The sequence below is a fragment of the Eretmochelys imbricata genome, chromosome 2 (assembly GCF_965152235.1).
Source record: "Eretmochelys imbricata isolate rEreImb1 chromosome 2, rEreImb1.hap1, whole genome shotgun sequence".
In the NCBI taxonomy this organism is placed as follows: Eukaryota; Metazoa; Chordata; order Testudines; family Cheloniidae; genus Eretmochelys; species Eretmochelys imbricata.
Window position 1 is genome coordinate 185478789 of NC_135573.1, and position 20347 is coordinate 185499135.

Genomic DNA, 20347 nt, shown 5'->3' on the forward strand with positions numbered 1-20347 from the left:
TATTACTTTGAAAATTGAAAATGCTGATGCAAACCATTAACTTCCCCCTCTCCTTTTTCTTCATATATATACTCCAGGACGTAGTCTTTGTGGTTTGCCATTCTTACTCGAAAACAGTGTCACAGTCTTAATGTACTCAAGTATGATCACTTATTATATTAAGCACCATTCTGTCCCATTATTGTGAGATTAAATTGGTACTATTTTTTATATAATAGTGTTGGGTATTTTTTTAAATCCACCTTATCCCAACTGGAAATTTCAGTCTGCTTTTTTGGTATATATTATTTTGTTTAATGAAATAAGAAATTGAAGGGTTTGTCATCTGCCAAAAAAAAAAAAAAAATCCTGCATTTTCTCACTTCATGCCTTGTGTTTTTGAGATATTGGAATGTTCCTATGCATGATACTTACACTCCCAGTAATAACTGACCTAACGCATTACCTAAGCATAACCTGTCAAAACATGGGCCTGCAGTTACATTGGAATGTAGTTCTTTAAAGGTGGGGCAAGGGGAATAACTGTCATTTAAGACATTTGCTCACTTAAGAATAAACAAGGGTTTTGCTGAGGAGTGAAAGCAAAACAAATGCATTGTTACCTATATAGCTTTATGAACTACCTATATCCCATAAATTAGTTTTAGCCAGGGTCACTAACACAGGCATTTTAATATGACCTGAATTGCACATTAGTAACCTTTGTATGGAGATATACCATAGGGTAAAGGGGAATGAATTCAGTTTCCTAGGCAACAATCTTGAATTGTAGTGAGTGTGTTTTACCCTTTCTTTTCAGATTAACCATATTACACATTCTTTGCAGCTATCATCAATATTGATATTTCTGGGAGTTTTGAGAGAGATGAAATGCTGAAATGATTTTTATAAATACCTTCATTGAAGGTGATTGAACTGTTTGACTACCAAAGAGATTATTGTAGAAGTCTAAGGATACCTGGTAATTCATAAGAACAGAGAGGTATGTTCTGGAGAAATGAAGCAAATTAAGCAGCATTTTTTAAGAAGTGTCTGTCTTTGAAACAGTGTAGGGCTCTATTGTAATTTAACAACTACTTCATGAAGATGTGATTAAAACAAAATGCAGAGATTACATAAACATGCATTTCTATTTTTTCCACCACATTCCATGGCTTGCAAAAATGATTGAAGTATTTTTAAAGGAGTGGTACATAAGAGGACAAAAAATAAGAATAAATGTATGGAGAAATGTCACAAAAATAGTGCTTTGAAACTCTGTATAAGTCCTCGTTCACCAGAGTTAACTCTGTTTTTTCTATGCTGCACTGTTCACAGCCAAAGATCAAATAAGAGTCCCAACATCTGTGAACTGCTGAGATTCTTCAGTACAGTGATTATGGTTAGAGGAAGGGGTAAGAATTAATTTGAGGGATGAGGTTAACGGTTTTTGCCTCCTTTTGGGGGGGGAAAAAAATGTTCTTCTGAGAGTACTTAATGAAGACTATAGCTTTCTAACATACCGTCAAAGTTAAGACTAAGGTGTGCAGAAGTGACTAGTGATTCTGGGTGCCTCAGTTTTTCTGTAACCAACTTGAGACTTATGAAAGGGGCCTGATTTTCAGAGAGTAGGTTCTCAGAAAATTGAGGCTTTCAGAATTGCTAGCCATTTTTTAAAATCTTGGCCTAAATCATATCCTGCTTGAATGTCGCTTTTCCTCACCTAGTAGTTCAATATTTGTTAATATGGAACCAACGTAATATCAAAATATAGTTAGGAAACAATTTCTGGTTAGGAATTCTTTCGTTGTTGCCACAGAAAATGGAGAGAGTAAAGAATAACAATAGAGGACTAATTAATATATCCAACCTTTCTTAGTAAATATGAAACCCTGCCTTGAACAAACTTCTTCACTTGCATTCCAGAATCTGTTAGATTATTTCAGCTTTAATTTACAAGAGACTTTTCTGTGTTTATTAAATTGTTCTTGAGGCTGTGATATGATATTTCCTGTTAAATTCCATGTGCAGCCTTACAAGACTTGTCATGAAATACATCTTAAGAATTTGCAAACTGAGTAAGGGAGAAACAGAATGAACCAGAAATCATTTTAAGCACTGTGTAAAAACCTCATTTTATTATAACAGCTTGAAAATTTATATATTTTACCATCCCAGGTACCATATCTACTTGTTAACATTTTACTTATAATTTTGATTAAAAAAAAAGTCTTAATACTTTTTAATGAAAAGGAAATGCTTAATATGGGCTAGTAGATGAGAATAATCCTTTAAGGTTATATATAGTTGTTGCTTGCTTCAGAGTGAGACAGCAGATGCTGGATATTTAAGTTTTCTGTAACATGTTGTAGGATAAGCAGTCATTGGATAAGAGGGAAGGTCCTCCCACGTATTGATAACTGGTTAAAAGATAGAAAACAAAGCGTAAGAATAAATGGACAGTTCTCAGAATGGAGAGAGGTAAATTTTGGTGTCCCCCAGGAGTCTGTACTGGGACCAGTGCTGTTCAACATATTTATAAATGATGTGGAAAAAGGGGTAAATGGTAAGGTGGAAAATTTGCAGATGGTACAAAATTACTCAAGATAGTGGAGTCCAAAGCAGACTGTGAAGAATTACAAAGGGATCTCGCAACACAGCGGCAGATGAAATTCAGTGTGGATAAAGGCAAAGTAATGCACCTTAGAAAACATAATCCGAACTATCCATACAAAATGGTGGGGTATAAATTAGCTGTTACCACTCAAGAAAGAGATCTTGCAGTCACTGTGGATAGTTCTCTGAAAACATCTACTCAACATGCAGCAACGGTCAAAAGTAACAATGTTAGGAACTGTTAAGAAAGGGATAGATAAAACAGAAATATCATAATGCCACTGTATAAATCCATGGTATGCCCACATCTTGAATATTGCATGTAGATCTGGTCTCCCCATCTCAAATAAGATGTATTAGAATTGGAAAAGGTACAGAGAAGAGCAACAAAAATTATTAGAGGTATGGAACGGCTTCCATATGAGGAGAGATTAAAAAGACTGGGACTTTTCATCTTGGAAAAGAGATGAATCAGAGAAGATATCATAGAAGTCTATAAATTCTTGACTGGTGCAGAGAAAGTGAATAAGGAAATGTTATTTACTCCTTCACATAACACAAGAACTTGGGGTCACTTAATGAAATTAATAGGCAGCAGGTTTAAAACATACGAAAGGAAGTATTTCACACCACATAGTCAACTTGTGGAACTTGTTGTTGGAGATGTTATGAAGGCCAAAACTGTAACAGAATTCAAAAAGGTTTCAGAGTAACAGCCATGTTAGTCTATATTCTCAAAAAGAAAAGGAGTACTTGTGGCACCTTAGAGACTAACAATTAAGGTGCCACAAGTACTCCTTTTCTTTTTGAGAATTCAAAAAAGAACTAGATAAGTTCATGGAGGATCGGTAGAGCCCTGCACAGATACAAAATTTATATCTGCAGATATAAATCAGTATGTGTGGCGCTGTAGGGATCTACTGGGAACCACAGTGGTGAAAGCAACAGCCTATCAGGCCGCCACTCCCAGGAGCCAGCGCCCCGAGCCGGCAGCTCCTCCGGCATGGCTGTACTGGCCCCAACCCTGCTCACTGGCAGCTGTCCCTGATTGCGTTAGTGCATTGGGTCGGGCTGGGGGCAGTATAGCAATGCTGGAGGAGCTGCTGGCATGGGGTGCTGAGTCCTGGGTGTGGCAGCAGGCTGCTGCTTTGGACATTGTGGTTCCCAGTACAGCCCTGCAGCTCCAGGGATGCTGATTTATATCTGCGGATATCTGCATCTGTGGACATAAATTTTGTATCCGTGCAGGGCTCTAAGGATAAGTCCATCAGTGGCTGTTAGGCTAAGATTTAGTCAGGGTATTTATAGTACAAATCATGGACAGATAATGGGAAATAAAACAAAAATTCACATCCTGTGACCTGTCCATGACTTGTACTAAAAATACCCCTGGCTAAATCTTAGGTGGTCTGGGGGGGCCCTTTATGGTTGATGCTGCTCCTGGTCAGGAGGGGAGCAGCCTGGGGCACTGCTGCTGCTTTCTATTTTTTACTGTGTTGTTTTAAAGCTCTTAGATTCCTACACTTGCCAGTCAGGTGTGTCTTACTGTTGAGAATCAGTTTTTCTTGAAATGCTTCCTTCCAGAATGATAGGTTCTTAGCTGACTTCATCTGCTTTTAGATCTGTTGTGGATGAACAGCTCAGTGAAGACATCTGCCCAAATGATGTAGTGATAATTAAAAAAACAAATATGATGCATAAAAATGTATGACATCAAATAAAATGTTCTTAAATGACTTTCTTGATTTTGATTTGATTCTAATCACCATTATTGCTTGAAATATTTCTGCAATAGTTTAAGGGCTTGTCTATACTACCGTACAGGGTTAATCTAAGATATGCAGCTTCAGCTACATGAATAGCCTAGCTTACGTGATGTACTTAGATCTGCTTACCACAGTGTTTTCACTGCGGTAAGTCGACAGCTGATACTCTCCCGTCGACTCCGCTTGCCCTTTTATTTCTGGTGGAGTACCGGAGTCAACGGGAGAGCGCTCAGCGGTCAATTTCTTGCATCTATACTAGACATGATAAATCGACCCCTGCTGGATCGATCACTACCCGCTGATCTGGCGGGTAGTGTAGACAAGCCCTAAGCCTAGTCAAAAAGCTGACATTTACTTGTGCCCTGCGCTGTGTCCCCCTTCTTTCTAGTCTCCTGCTGGTAAGATACATGCTCATCAACTTTATGGTTGAAGACCTTGCTCTTGTGCTGGCTAACCCTGTGTCTTCCCAAAGGCCACACATCCATTACTTAATACATTAATCCTCCCTTCCCCCCAAATAGTGCTAGGCAGTGTCCTCCCCAAAAATGGATTTATGCTTATACCACAGAGTCTGCTGCTGCAATGGAAGGAGGCCTTATGCACATAGTACCCTCTGCTGAGGTGTCATGAAGCTGAGATTTCAGTCTTCCGGTCCCAGACCCTATCTTCCAAAAGAAGAGCAGTGGCCTAAGGAGCAGTGATGTCCTGGGCAGTCTGAAGACCTGTGAGAAGCTCCCTGCTACGTTGTTGGTCTCTTGTATTGGTTGGCCTTGCCAAGATCAGTCTGCCAAGCAGAAGGTTAAGTGTATTGGCCCCTGCCATCAGCCACCCCAGCAGACCCTGTGGTGGGGTAGTGGGATCTTTGCAGTACAGAGCCCTCTGTGAGCCCTCCCCTCTTCCCATGCGTCTTACTCAGAATAGCAGTAGCTGCTCAAGGTGAAGAGGCAGCTGGCAATCTCCCCTCTTTCTAGTAATAACAGTAATCTCCCACTGTTGTATGCAGCATTGTTGTAACCCTCTTGGTCCCAGGATGTTAGAGAGACCAGCTTCTGTTGGTCATAGAGATAAACTTGGGCTTGCACAGAGCTCTCTTTCAGGTCTGGGCTGAAGAAGAACTCTGGGTGAGGTTCTGTGGCCTGAATTATGCAAAAGGTAAGGCTAGATCATAATGGTCTCTTTTAGCCTCATCTATTCTTTAGCTCAGAAACTGAAGTTGGCACAGAAGCAGCAGTGTAACTCGCCAGGTACCCATAGTAGATTTTAGATCACAGTGACTTCCAGGTGGAGTTCCAGGAGTTGGATATGAACTGAAAAGCACTAGATGACTTGGTAGCTGCTTAACTGAGAGACTGGCTCTCTCAATCATACCACCACAGCTGTGATCAGCACTCTTGAGAGAGAGCTGCAGGCAGAGCCTTCTATGTGTTAGCCCCTTTGACTTTGAAGAAGTTGCTGAGACCATTGGATAGGAGAGAATGAGTCTGCTACAGAACACATTTAGGTTATGAACAGAGTACTGGGAATCGGCATAGCAAGATAACTTGCATAGTTTTGGTCTAGCAGTTCACCCAGGAGGTTGCTGCATAACGTTAACTCTGTTGTGTTGCTGCCTTTTAATCAAATGTAAGTTGCAATTTGGTAACACAGCTAATCAAAGATTTTACAGGTCTGATATTTATTTCCATTACAGCTTGTTGAATTTAGGACTTGAAGATAGTCACATTAGTTCTATTAAATAGTATTAAGGATGCTTGTGCTTAATATTGTGCCTTCTTGTACCCTGATTCTTGTGGAAGATAGAACCTTATTTCAATAATACATTTTGTCATTCTGTATAGATTTTAATAATTGTTATGCCTGGAAATATAAAGTTGAGGGAATTACTGAAAATGGCATGCATAATTAGAAGAAAACCGCATCTAAAAACAATTTCCAGGCTATCTTTTTGAGGTCTGGCAAAGTGTTCTATTTCTGAAGTGTTACCTGCACACCTTAGGGCACCCCACCTCTTCCCAGTCTGTAGGGCTCCAGTCAAAAAGCACCTACCCTTACCCAATTCATCAGGCTCAGGGTGTAACTAATTTGGTCAATTTTAAGTACCCACACCCTTTCCCAATACGTTGAGCTCTGGGTGTATACTACTTCTCCAGGTGTGCAGGACCTTTTACCAGTGAAAGAGCCTTACACAGTAATATGCTACATAACCTCTCTATATTAACAGTCACCAAAACAGACTGCACACGCTACATACACAATTCTCACCACTCCCAATAAGACAGATGAATTTTTCTTGATGGTCAGTCAGGATCAGGTCCATCTGGGGGACTCCAGTTTCTGCACGCTGTCATTGGCAGATTGTTGAGGTCTGGCAGCTCTGATCTTTGGGGCTGTGTCCTGGAGTTTGGTGTCTCGGGTTTGGTCACAGAGACTCCCTTCGGATTGTCACCTGATGTGCTGAGACTACCTCTAAGCCCCTTTTCTCTGCCCGTTTGGGCCTCCAGAACCCTGTCTTGTTGAGCTAGATAAGTTAATCTGCTGCAACACAGACTCAGACAAGCTGCAGACTTAACTGAAAACGGCTTAGCAAGTGCTCGTGTTTCCAGCACCAAGACACCCAGCTCCCAATGGGATCCGAACCCCAAATGAATCCGTTTTACTGTGTATAAATCTTATACAGGGTAAATTCGTAAATTGTCCGCCCTCTATAACACTGATAGAGATATGCACAGCTGTTTGCTCCCCCAGGTATTAATTACTCACTGTGGGTTAATTTAATAAGCAAAAGTGATTTTATTAAACATAAAAAGTAGGATTTAAGTGGTTCCAAGTAATAACAGACAGAACAAAGGAAGTTCCCAAGCAAAATTAAAACAAAACATGCAAGTCTAAGCCTAATACATTAAGAAACTGATTACAGAGAAAATCTCACACTCAGAGGTGTTCCAATAAGCTTCTTTCACAGACTGGAATCCTTCCTAGTCTGGGCCCAATCCTTTCCCCGATACGGTTCTTGTTAGCCTCACCTCAGGTGGTAACTAGGGGATTTCCCATGACTGGAACTTCCTTTTTTCTGTTCCACCTGCTTATACAGCTTTGGCACAAGGCGGGAATCTTTTTTGTGTCTCTGGATCCCCATCCCTCCTTCTAAATGGAAAAGCACCAGGTTTAAGATGAATTCCAGTACCAGGTGCCATAGTCACATCCTAGAATCATAGAATATCAGGGTTGGAAGGGACCTCAGGAGGTCTTCTAGTCCAACCCCCTGCTCAAAAGCAGGACCCATACCCAATTAAATCATCCCAGCCATGGGTTTGTCAAGCCTGACCTTAAAAACTTCTAAGGAAGGAGATTCCACCACCTCCCTAGGCAACGCATTCCAGTGTTTCACTACCTTCCTAGTGAAAAAGTTTTTCCTAATATCCAACCTAAACCTCCCCCACTGCAACTTGAGACCATTACTCCTTCTCCTGTCCTCTTCCACCACTAAGAATAGTCTAGAACCATCCTCTCTGGAACTACCTCTCAGGTAGTTGAAAGCAGCTATCAAATCCCCCCTCATTCTTCTCTTCTGCAGACTAAACAATCCCAGTTCCCTCAGCCTCTCCTCATAAGTCATGTGTTCCAGACCCCTAATCATTTTTGTTGCCCTTTGCTGGACTCTCTCCAATTTTTCCACATCCTCCTTGTAGTGTGGGGCCCAAAACTGGACACAGTACTCCAGGTGAGGCCTCACCAATGTCGAATAGAGGGGGACAATCACGTCCCTCTATCTGCTCGCTATGCCCCTACTTATACATCCCAAAATGCCATTGGCCTTCTTTGCAACAAGGGCACACTGCTGGCTCATATCCAGCTTCTCGTCCACTGTCACCCCTAGGTCCTTTTCCGCAGAACTGCTGCTTAGCCATTCGGTCCCTAGTCTGTAGCTGTGCATTGGGTTCTTCCGTCCTAAGTGCAGGACCCTGCACTTATCCTTATTGAACCTCATCAGATTTCTTTTGGCCCAATCCTCCAATTTGTCTAGGTCCCTCTGTATCCTATCCCTGCCCTCCAGCGTATCTACCACTCCTCCCAGTTTAGTATCATCCGCAAATTTGCTGAGAGTGCAATCCACACCATCCTCCAGATCATTTATGAAGATATTGAACAAAACCGGCCCCAGGACCGACCCCTGGGGCACTCCACTTGACACCGGCTGCCAACTAGACATGAGACATGACATCCTATGAGACCCAAAGCCTTCATTCTTTCTGGCCTGATTCACAGGAAGTCTTGCAAGTAAACAGTCATTTACAACCAGTTGCCGTAGTTGCTGGGAGCCATCAAGATTCCAGACCACCATTAATGGCCCACACTTTGGATAATTACAGTAGGACCTCAGAGTTATATTTCATATTTCTAGTTTCAGATACAAGAATGATACATTTATACAAATAGGATGACCACACTCAGTAGATAAGATTTGTAGTGATACCTTATAAGAGAGATTTTGCATGAAGCATATTCCAGTTACATTATATTCACACTCATTATCATGTTTTCATAAAATCATATGGAGTCCAACATCACAGTTGGTTCCCAAAGAACTTCCTTTTGGACCCCAGTTTAAATAGTGAAATTTGAGTCCTTTTTAGCTGTACCTTAACCAATCATTATACTACAATTTTACTAACCAGTTCTAACATAGTGTAACAAAATTCTCTAACCAATCCTACCCCACCACCGTAATTAATTTACACCTAGCAAAAATGATTATGTAACAGACAGAAACAATTAAAGAACCAGACACATACCGTACAGATAAACAATAGGGGAGTAGGGACCATAATGACAAAACAATAAAGAAATGAGGATTTCACAACCACAACTATTGATAAAAGAAAAGGAGGACTTGTGGCTCCTGAGCATAAGCTTTCGTGAGCTACAGCTCTCATCAGATGAAGTGAGCTGTAGCTCACGAAAGCTTATGCTCAAATAAATTTGTTAGTCTCGAAGGTGCCACAAGTCCTCCTTTTCTTTTTGCGGACACAGACTAACACGGCTGCTACTCTGAAAACTATTGATAAGTGATTTCTTGACAGGATGCTATCAGACTAAGTTTTCTTTAACCATCTTAAGATCTGTTTCTTTATCTGGTGATAGTGGGTGCTACTAGGACAGGGTCTCCTTCTTAACAGCCTGATATCACATTGCTTTAATGTAATATAGATGTAATGTGAGGATGTGACTTCCTACTTCTCAGCTAATGACTGCTGCTTGGCTGCTCTTTTAATCTGGTTGCAGACGGATACCTTTGGCACCAGGCCTTACAATATGGCTGCAGACAAAGGCCTTATCCTTATAAAGTAATATCGGCTGAGAAGCCTTTGTCTGACATTCTTTTTGAAGATCAAACTGAAGTAATGTATATAGTTGGCAAGAAGGGAAATATTATCTGTGGCTTAGTTATTTTGATAGCATTCTGCTTCTTAATTCCAGTCCAACTCATTGTTCTTAAACATGTGACAGAAAACTGATTAGCGACTCATTTAAATAATTTTTTTTGAAAAATCTTTCTTTAAAATATTTTGGACTTGTTTTCAGTCGTGTCTTGATTTTTGAACTAGAAAAATCTTAATTGTTCTCTAAGAAACATTTCTTATAAACTTGTTAGTCTTAAATTGATTAATACATATTTTGTTAATCCTTTTTTTGGTCCTCTAGTTCTTCTAGCATTGATTGATCGAATGGGAGATGCCAAAGACCAAGTTCGAGAGCAAGCACAGACTCTTATATTGAAATTAATGGACCAGGCAGCACCACCAATGGTATGACCACTTCTGGAAATTCAGAGTTAGGCTCTGATCTTACAAACATTTACATGTGATCTTAACTTGAAACACAAGTCATTCCAATGAAGTCAGTTGTGAAGTGTGTGTGCAAGTTTTAGCTGGATCATTGTTTTAATGTGTAAACAATATTGGATTGTTTTGCATTAACTGAAGATACAACTCTGACACTAAACATACTGTTTTTACGTTATATAAATCAAAAGCAGATGTTTTCGTACCAGGATGGCAGAAGTATTTTAATTAAACATGTTTGAAACTTCCAGATGGGCTTGAATTTTAATTAATACAATGGAAATAAGCTTGACCCTCAACTTCCCCAAAATCAAATTAATTAAAAGCCTATAGGGTGAATAATACATCCACATAAGGATAGTCTTGTGGTTAAGACGCTGGATTACAGCTCAGAAAATCTGGGTTCCTGGATCTGCCACATACTTCCTGCCTGACCTTGGGCAAAGCAGTTAATCTCCCTGAGCTTCAGTTCCCCACGTATAAAATGGGCTAAAAATACTTTCCATCTTTTGTCTGTCTTGTGTACTTAAGCTATGTCTACACTGTGCACCTTACAGTGGCATGGCTGTGCTGTTACAGCCGTGCCTCTGTAAGGTACACAGTATGGCTGCTCTTTGTCAGCAGGAGAACTCTTGCCTGCCGACAAAATAAAACCACCCCCAACAAGGATCAGTAGTTTTGTCGGCAGGAGAGCATCACCTGCCAACAAAGCACTGTCTACACAGGTGATTTTTGTCAGTCAAACTTTTTTTGGTCAGGGGGGTGTTTTTTCAAACCCCTTAGTGACAAAAAGCTTTACAGATGAAGGTGCAGTGTAGACATAGCCATAGACTGTAAGTTCCTTGAGTCAGAAACTGTCTTTTACTGTGTGTTTATGCAGTGCCTTACACAACGGGACTCTGTTTATGGTTGGGTTTCTGGGTGGTTCTGTAAGACTCCTATTAATGTAAGTCTGAAAAATGAAAGATTGCCTAATAGGATTTATCACTTAAGCAGTATTATTGTGGAGTCTTGGAACAGGGGTCATCAATAGGAATGCTATTGTTACTCAACTACTACTAATTCCCTCTTAAGGAAATCCTCTTTATAAGTTTAGATATGGAGATGAATAGGGAGACTCGTTTAGTTTTGCAAACCAGAGCAAGGTACTTTAAACCTCTAAAACTGGCATATGTTTGTTCAGAGATGTGGGGATGAATGTGCAGGGAACTTGGATCTACAAATCGCATCCACAACTAGAGATAATGTTTGAAAATTTGTGAGACAAAAAGTATTCTGGTGTAATTTAAGCAACCTTAAAAATGCATAGTTCTCTCCTGCACTCCTCCTGTCCCTTTTCCTCAACCAAAAAAGACTTAGTCGCATGTGTTTCTTACTGAGCATTTCATCACTTCTATAATAGCCTGTTCCCTAGGAACTGTTGAGTTGCTTGCTGGTAAACACCCTTTTCTTACATTGAGATGTTGAGGATGCTTATTTCTGAAAAGTAAATAAAATACAAAAAACCCAAAAGCAATAAAACACAGAACAAAACATGGGAAGATATAGTAGCATAATTTTAAAAATACAGCAAGTAAATGCATGGGTTTGGTAAACCAAATACGAGAAGGAGATGTTAACTATTGCTAGAGAGCAGATTTCTCAGAGACCTATGTGATTAAGTCCCTTTTTGGAGGGATGAGTGGTAGTGGAGGGGGTAGCCTAAATAATCCTAAATTTCTGTTTGAAGATGTTTGTTTTACTACCCTACAATGTCTTGCAGTTACTTCTCTGCCTATTTCTTGTCTGTCTGTCTGGCAAGAAGACTTCCTTATTTTCTCTCTTACCTCAGAAGATGGGCTGGTTGGAGATGGATGTTTTCTTTCTTGCCAGCGTATGCTTTATTGTTCACCTGTGCTATTTTGGCAAGGAAGTAGTGCTTGTCTTCTCTAGTTTGTTCTCTTTACAATTTATACAAGGTAAAATGTAAAATTTGTCAAGTGAAAATTTATTTAAAAATTTTGATTACTGTAACCTTTTTATAGCTATTCTAAAATGTGCTACATAATAATGAAAAAGGATGTTATCTAGTGTTTAGTACTTCTTACACTACCTCTTTTTGATTAGCATTGTTGCTTTCAGTAACATGAATGCAATTTGAATAGTTTACATAGGTATGCCACAGTGTGCTGTTTGGTGCAACTATGCTGCATCAGAATTGTGGTACTTGGAGAGGCTTAATTATAGAATGCTGCATACACTGAAAAATATGCTATTCCTCAGGCAGTGTGCAGTCGTTGCTAGGCGACATTCTCAGATGCCTGCTCAAAGATGGCAGCATTGCAGCTGAAGGGGCTTGCAGTTTGAGTCTATGAACTTGCTTTTAAATATCACTGGAATTCCAGAGTTTTGTAAGCTCCAAGTTGCAGCATTAACTGTGTGATGTAGAGCTCCAGAACTCCTGGAAAATGGGGAATTAAAAAAGATAAAATGAGAAGGGAATTAATAAAGACAGATAAAAGACACTGAAAAATGACATGCAGGAGAGCAGATGAGGGATTGTTTAGTGTAAGAAATTCAGTGTAAGAATTTGGTGTAAGAAAGTAAAAGAAATGGCAAGAGATCAGCGCAAAGCATACTGAGAAGAGGAGACAAATGGAATTGGAGAGAAAAATAGAACCAAGATAAATGAATGGGGAAAAAATTTAAATATAAAATGAAGAAATGCAGAAGAAATTTAATGCAAGTGTAGAAGAATGAGTACTGGAAGAGACTAAAAACTGGGAATGGGAGGAGATTTTGATCGGGAAATAAGTAAACTATTGGACAAAATGAATAAAGAAAAACCTTTACTTTAAGCCACAGTAGTAAGTTTTAAAGTTTTGCGTTGGCTTTGCAGTTGAGTTACAAAAGGAAAAATATTTCAAAATATATAGAATTAGGGGAATGAAATATTGGGAGTGTATAAAGACAAACCATTTTAGAAATGTTTCTGGTGTGAGATATTTTCTGTTGCTTATTGTAAATAATCCAATGATTGGGAGAGGAGGTGGAGTTGATTAGTGTTCCATGTTGTAAAGCCTGTTTTTAAAAAAACCCCCAAAAACCTCATTTTTGTTCAAAACTTTCCTCTACTTTACAAAACAAAACTTCAGAATATTCTCATCATATCAATAGTTTCTGATGAAGTTTCGATTTAAACATTATAGACGGTGAACAGGTTGCATTGTGCTACTAGTGATTCAAAGCAATCGTTTTTGTTTTAATAGTGTATTTGGGACCGTCTTGCTGTTGGTTTTAAACACAAGAACTACCGATCCCGAGAAGGAGTGTGTTTGTGTCTTGTTGCAACCTTAAATATGTAAGTTTCTTGTTTTTATGGAGACATAAAATATTAAAATTAGCATTCTATCCTGTTTGTTTCTGAATGACTTTTCCATCTGAATTTATACTGTAAGGTGCCTGATGCATTTTAAAAATGCTCTTACTAAATTGGATGATCTGAGCAATTGACTCGTCCAAGCTTTCTGGACTTAACTGAAAGAAGGTTCTATTGGCGCGTGCGTGCATGTGTGTATGTATACTGTGACAAAGTTCCTGCTCTACCTTGGTGGGTCTTGCACTTATTGGCTGATTTGGTCGCCTTGGAGCTTCACGGCAGCCCTCAGCTTGGCCGTTTTTCTGAACCCACAGTCCAGGTCGACTCCTCCTGTGTCTGACCAGGAGTTGGGAGGATTTGGGGGGAACCCGGGCCCACCCTCTACTCCGGGTTCCAGCCCAGAGCCCTGTGGAATGCAGCTGTCTAGAGTGCCTCCTGGAACAGCTGTGTGACAGCTACAACTCCCTGGGCTACTTCCCCATGGCCTCCTCCCAACACCTTCTTTATCCTCACCATAGGACCTTCCTCCTGGTGTCTGATAATGCTCATACACCTCAGTCCTCCAAAAGTCCGCGTTCTAACTCTCAGCTCCTAGTGCCTCTTGCTCCCAGCTCCTCACATGCACACCACAAACTGAAGTGCGCTCCTTTTTAAAACCCAGGTGCCTTGATTAGCCTGCCTTAATTGATTCTAGCAGCTTCTTGATTGGCTGCAGGTGTTCTAATCAGCCTGTCTTAATTGTCTCCAGAAGGTTTGTGATGGTTCTGGATCCTTCCCTGTTACCTTACTCAGGGAAAAGGGACCTACTTAGCCTGGGGCTAATATATCTGACTTCTGTTACTTTCCTGTAGCCATCTGGCCCGACCCTGTCACAATACATACACATATATATATCACACACACTGTGTGTGTGTGTATAAATATATATACACACTCTGTGTGTGTGTGTGTGTATGTATGTATGTATGTATGTATGTATGTATGTGTATATATATATATGCGCACCAAGAGCTGGGGATCCATGAAAATGTTTACTTTAGCGATGCTAAGCTACAAAGTAAAACTTCTGTGTTTGGTGTGGAAAAAGTGTTTTTCTCTTTCTTAATTGATTTATTTCATTTTTAGTTATGGTGCACAACCACTAATCCTCAGTAAGTTGGTACCACACTTATGCATCTTGTCTGGAGACTCCAATAGTCAGGTAAGGATTTTATTGCTATATATTACTTGTACAGTGTGCATTTTGATATTAAAAAAAGATGGTAAATTGATGTTATGTCCTTAAAGAAAAATCTTTATGGATCTTTTTTATGCTGTCTATTAATTCCACCTATTCAAGCCTTACCTGTTGGCTTTTTCTCCCTGAGCCTTATGTGTTGCCAGATGGACACAGTGTTGTGGGAGAACCGTTATGGTGTGCCTGCCTCCGTGGGGCCTGTTGGCTCTCTCATCTCATTTGTTTCCTGTCTCCAGTAGCTTAAATCAAATCACTGTTTGATAGTCATTTTCTGTAGAACATATTCAGAGAAAAGCAACAAAAATAATTGAATGACAGGAAGGATTAACCTCAGATGGAAGATTACAGTGAAATTTGTATAGCTTGACTAAGGAAACATAACAAGTACAAAGTGAACACATCTTGCAGAATGCAGACAGGTGAGGCGAGATATTTAGGGAGGTATAAGGACTATAGCCAAGGCTAAGATTTTGTCAGGGTTATTTTTAATAAAAGTCATGGACATGTTGCAGGTAATAAACAAAAATTTACAGAAGCCGTGACCTGTCTGTGACTTTTGCTACTGCGGCTCAGTGGTTTCCCCCCTGGAAGCTTCAGGGAGTCCCCTCTCCACCTACTGTGGCTGGAAGCTGCAGGGGTGACCATATTTCCCAAAGAGAAAACTGGACACCCCCAGCTGCTCTCCCGAGGCGTTCCCCCTCCCTGTGCTAGGCTCTCGCTCGTTGCTGGAACCCTGAGGAGGGCCCCCTCAGGTGCATGTCACCTTTGCTGGAACCTTGAAGGGGGCCCTGTTGCCTGTCGTTGGTGTTGTCTGTCCTGGAGCCCTGCCAGGGCACCGCTGGCTACCAGCTCTAGAATCCTGCAGCCCCAGAGAATGTCACAGAGATTTCTGAAGTCACGGATTTCATGACCTCCATGACATAAACATAGCTTTAACTACAGCTAGTAAGGAGATGAAATTAAGCAAAGAGATCGCTAAAATGAAAATGAGGAGAAAAGTTCTGAATAGTGACATCTGCACTATTGAATAGCCTTCAGATTGAAGTGGTTGAAGCCTCACTTGTGGTTTGTTTAAAATAGGACTTGACAAAGCACTAGAAAATACAGTAAGGAAAAAAGTTTTGATAGGGTACGGACTAGATTAGAGGTGGGCAAACTACAGCCTGCGGGCCACATCCGGCCAGCGGGACCGTTCTGCCTGGCCCCTGAGCTCCTGGCTTGGGAGGCTAGCCCCCGGCCCCTCCCCCACAGCATCAGCTCACTGCGCCAATGCTGTGGGCAGCAGGGCTGCGAGCTCCTGGGTCAGCGCAGCTGCAGAGCCTGGCCTGACCCGGTGCTCTGTGCTGTGCGGTGCGTGGCTGGCTCCAGTTGGGCGACGCAGCTGCCTGTCCTGGTGTAGCCGTGCCACCAGTGCTCCAGGCAGCGTGGTGAGGGGGGTTGGATAGAGGGCAGGGGAGTTCGGGGGGTGGTCAGGAGCTGGGGGCGGTCAGGGAGAAGGGGTGGTTGGATGGGGCAGGGGTCCCTGGAGGGGGTGCAGTGAGGAAGGATGGAGGTTGGATGGGGAGGCAGGGGGCAGTTAGAGAGAAGAGGTGGTTGGATGGGGCGGGGGGGGCAGTTAGGAGTGGGGGGTCCAGGGGCAGTCAGGGGGACAGAGAGCAGGGGGTGTGGATGGGGCAGGGGTCCCGGGTGGGCTGTCGGGGTGAAAAGCATGGGGGGGTCGGATGGGGGGGGGGGGTTGGGCTACGCCTGGCTGTTAGCGGAGTCACAGCCTCCTCTAACCTGCCCTCCATACAATTTCTGAAACCCAATGCAGCCCTAAGGCCAAAAAGTTTGCCCTCCTCTGGACTAGATAATGGGTCTTCCATCTAATTTATATGCTTTTGCTTTCAATTAGGCTGGATTCCTGTCTCCTAATAGCATAGGGAGTTGTTTTGAAGTCTGAAAGAAGCTCTGGCATTTTGTGGCTCTTTTTTTTTTTTTAAACAAGTCATGGTATGGGATATATCTTAATAAAGTGAGTGTGTTGTGGTCCGCCTGCTTTTCTGTTCACCGATCAATAGGGTTCCTGAACCAAGTACATTAAAACTTTACATGGAATAGTAATACAGTATTAAGGAATTGTTTGTTTTTAGCTATCTTTAATATGATAGGTATGATGTAGTTTTTGGAGATACTCTTTCTTCTTTCTCTTCCCCCACTCCTTCTCTGCGTATATTTCTCTACTAGCTGGTCCCCTTATTCTTTCCCTACCTGTGATTCTTTGTGGTGGTGCTGTTAGTGGAGGCAGGAAGGCTGGCTCTTGCTTGTTTCTGGCTGCTTTTTCAGGCAGCTTTTTCAGGCAATCAGGTTCTTACTTATGGTGAAAAGCAAAACTGGATTAGAAGCAGCTGGCAACAGAGGAACCAGCACTATTTGATCAGAATATATGGAATAATGTTTGGGATTGTTCATCTAGTGTAATAGGACTTTGAAGAAATGACTTCCCCCACCCCGCCCGTTTGATATCTGTGTCATCCCCTCCAGTGTTTCTGTTTGTAGTGTCACTGGGATGGCCACCTCCCCAGTGCCCCCTCTTCGCTAGAGGTCACTCTGCAGGTGGGCCTGCCTCAGTCTCCTCCTTCCCCTTTCAAGGGGGTTTCTTGGCTTTTTGAGAGTCCAGTGAAACAACCCTGCTTAGGGTATGGTTTATTAACTTAGAGTTCAAAACTGAACACAAAAGCCTTCCCCCAGCTTTAAGCTGGCCACAGCCTCAAACTCCCCTGGTGTCTCAGGGTCCTTCCTTCCTTAGCAGGCTACTTCCAGCCTTCCTGCCCCCATAACTGAAGCGACTTCCCTGGTCTCAAGATCTTCTCTGCAGAAGCCTTTCTCACTCTTTTTGTAGTCTTTCTAAGCATTCCCCCATCTTTGCTGCTTCCTGCTGCTCTTCTTCATAGCCAGTTGGTTCGACTAATTAACCCCAGGCCGCATCCCAGGTGTGGTAGGCTAATTGAATGGGAATGGCTGGAAAGGTCCTTGAAATAGCTTTTTGTTAGCCACCTCTTCCATCCTCATGCGTCCAACTATTTGTGGGGCAAACCTGCATGTTTGGTTGTCATAGGGACTCTGGAAGATGGCTTATTCATTGTGTTACATCAAATATGATCTTCTATAATTTTTTAAAAATCTTAATTAAATATGCATTCACAGGTGAGAGATGCTGCATTATTGGCAATTGTGGAGATTTATAGACATGTAGGAGAGAAAGTAAGAGCAGACCTTAATAAGAGGGGAATTCCCTCTGCAAGGTAAGTAATTTTTTTTAATTTTGACCACTTAATTATTTTGATCAGTGCCTAGAATGCATTAAAATCCTGCTGCTGTTCAATATGCAGTGCCATTTTTTACACGGTCTTTCAATTCCTTTTGTTTATATTATAACATCATTGCTGTTCCTAATTCTGCTTGTTATGTAACAAATTATATGTAACCAGAATTGAAAACTCCTTACTTACTTTTCTGCTGGAAGATGCATGGCCTATATGATGCAAACAGCTTTACATCCAACAATCAAATCAGATTTTTTTTAAAGTAGACCTGGGCAAATAATGGGGAAAAATCCTTTAATGTAATAAAAAAAATCATAATGAACTTTGAACAAATTATTCAAATATATTGTGTCCAACTGTAAATTTGGGTGAATAGTTGTGTGAGAAATTATTTATTGGAAAATATTTGGAAATCATCCAATAACCTATTCTACAAATATTATTTAACCTGTTCTAATTCTAACATATTAGCAGAAGGATTTCTTTCTTAAGGATTAAGAGTACAAAAACTGGAGAGATTTGAAAGAGTTGCTTAATTCATATTCCCAAACAGTTCAAGAGTTGATATTTAACTATCCAAAGTCTCAGCTTGTCCGCACCAGGTAATTGGAATAGGTAGGAGCAAGACATGGCTCAACTAAACCCCTTCCTGTGTCAAGACAGGATTCAAGGCATCCCCATTCTGATAGAAAGGATAAGCATAAGCTAATAGGTGACAGTTAAGACCATGCTGCAAATGGTGGATCTGATGACTGCAGCTATATTCCTAGTACCCATCTCCTCCACATTTTCATGAGAGGCAACCTAAGCGGACCTTAAGTTCTAAGTGGAAGCAAATATCAAAGGGACTTACGTTTTATCTGGGTGATAAATTATCTTTTGGTCTCTCTATCCTGGTGACAGTCCAGGGACAAACTGCAATTAGGAACGTATTTCCGAATTCCTACCTTTTAAATTGTAGTGACTATGGATGTGTCCATTTTGAAATGGGTAAACCACACACAAATATTCCACTCTCAGGGAACTTGGTTTCTCCAGGAGCAGCATCTGCATGTGAATGTACCTGAGATGAGTGGATGCACATAGGACCAATAGCTTCCTGTTTTCCCAAAAGGTTTTCCTGGTTCAAACGGGCAGTTGGACCATCATGTTTTGCAAAAACTAGCAGAGAAGTACTGGTGCTTCTTATGAAGCCCTTCAGGGGAGGGGAGTTGGCTCTGTCCCACGAAACATTTTACAGCCATTCTGTATCTGGCATGCAAGGAGAATACAGTAGTAGCTCTTGCAAGTGGTCGCTGGATCAAAGAGGGGTAGATGAAATCATTCCCCTCAACATAAAGCTATCATTTTCTGCTCTGGTACTGACAAAAAGCAAAACTTCTGTGTGCCTGTCTATTCCAGTAGCAAAACTCAGGAAAGACAAACGTTAAATAATCCTGGTAGTTCTATGCTGGTTTAGACTGACATGGTTCTCAGTTCTGTTTGTAAATGGTGAAGGCCAATCTTTATCATATTGAGAGTCTGACAGCTGATCATTACTCTTATAGAAACTTATTTTTACTGCTGTGTGGATGATTAACTTTCATTATTTTAAAGTACTATAGATGGTCTACAGTTTGAATACAACTACTTTAAATTGACTCATTCAGAGCTTCTCAACTATTCCGTTATGACAGTGACTTACAAAGTGGATCATGAAGTTGTAAAGTTAATACGTAACTGAAAATGTTTCCCTTTAGTATTTGTACACATATATAGTTTAGAATGTCCGTATTGTTTTAGTGTGTGTGTGTGTACCTGCTTAGTTTGCATAAAAAATTATTCATGTAAAATCTTACAGATGATGCTTCAGTTCACTCTGCTCTAAAGCACTGGCAAAGCAATGCTTGTGTCCTAAGTTGAGGAAGGCAGAAAAGTTAATTAAGCGCAGTTTGTAAGAAATTTTGTGTAACTTCATTAATATACAGGGCATATCACATGTAGATAATGCCAAACAAAGTTTGTAACACTTCCAATTAAGATTCCACTAGATTTAAAAGGTCCAGTAATCTGTGTTTTGGGGTTTGTTTTATGTCTGTTTGGTGGTTCATTTTTGCATTAAATATGGAGGGGCTTTATAAAAACTTAAAAATTTTCACGTAAAGTACAGCTCTCGGTTGTTGCAGGGTAATTTGTATACAAGGTTGTTTGCACCTTCTGCCAGGCTGGATCTAAATTCTGTGTTAAGACCCTGGTTTCTAAGG

General features: G+C 41.0%; 1 protein-coding gene and 1 long non-coding RNA gene across 16 annotated transcripts in view; one reads left to right on the forward strand and one right to left on the reverse strand.

The window, feature by feature from the left end:
• The window catches only part of CLASP2 (cytoplasmic linker associated protein 2), a 276272-nt gene that overhangs the window by 16819 nt on the left and 239106 nt on the right, over positions 1-20347 (forward strand). For all 15 annotated transcript variants that reach the window (XM_077811095.1, XM_077811084.1, XM_077811089.1 and 12 more), the window contains exons 3-6: positions 10065-10168; positions 13453-13544; positions 14688-14763; positions 17986-18083. In XM_077811095.1, the coding sequence (XP_077667221.1) occupies positions 10065-10168; positions 13453-13544; positions 14688-14763; positions 17986-18083 (370 nt within the window). The remainder of the gene's footprint in view (positions 1-10064; positions 10169-13452; positions 13545-14687; positions 14764-17985; positions 18084-20347) is intronic.
• LOC144261474 (uncharacterized) lies at positions 2096-6811 on the reverse strand. Its single transcript, XR_013345294.1, has 2 exons — positions 6613-6811; positions 2096-2399 (listed from the first exon to the last, which is right to left on the reverse strand). It is a non-coding gene; the product is annotated as an uncharacterized LOC144261474 (long non-coding RNA).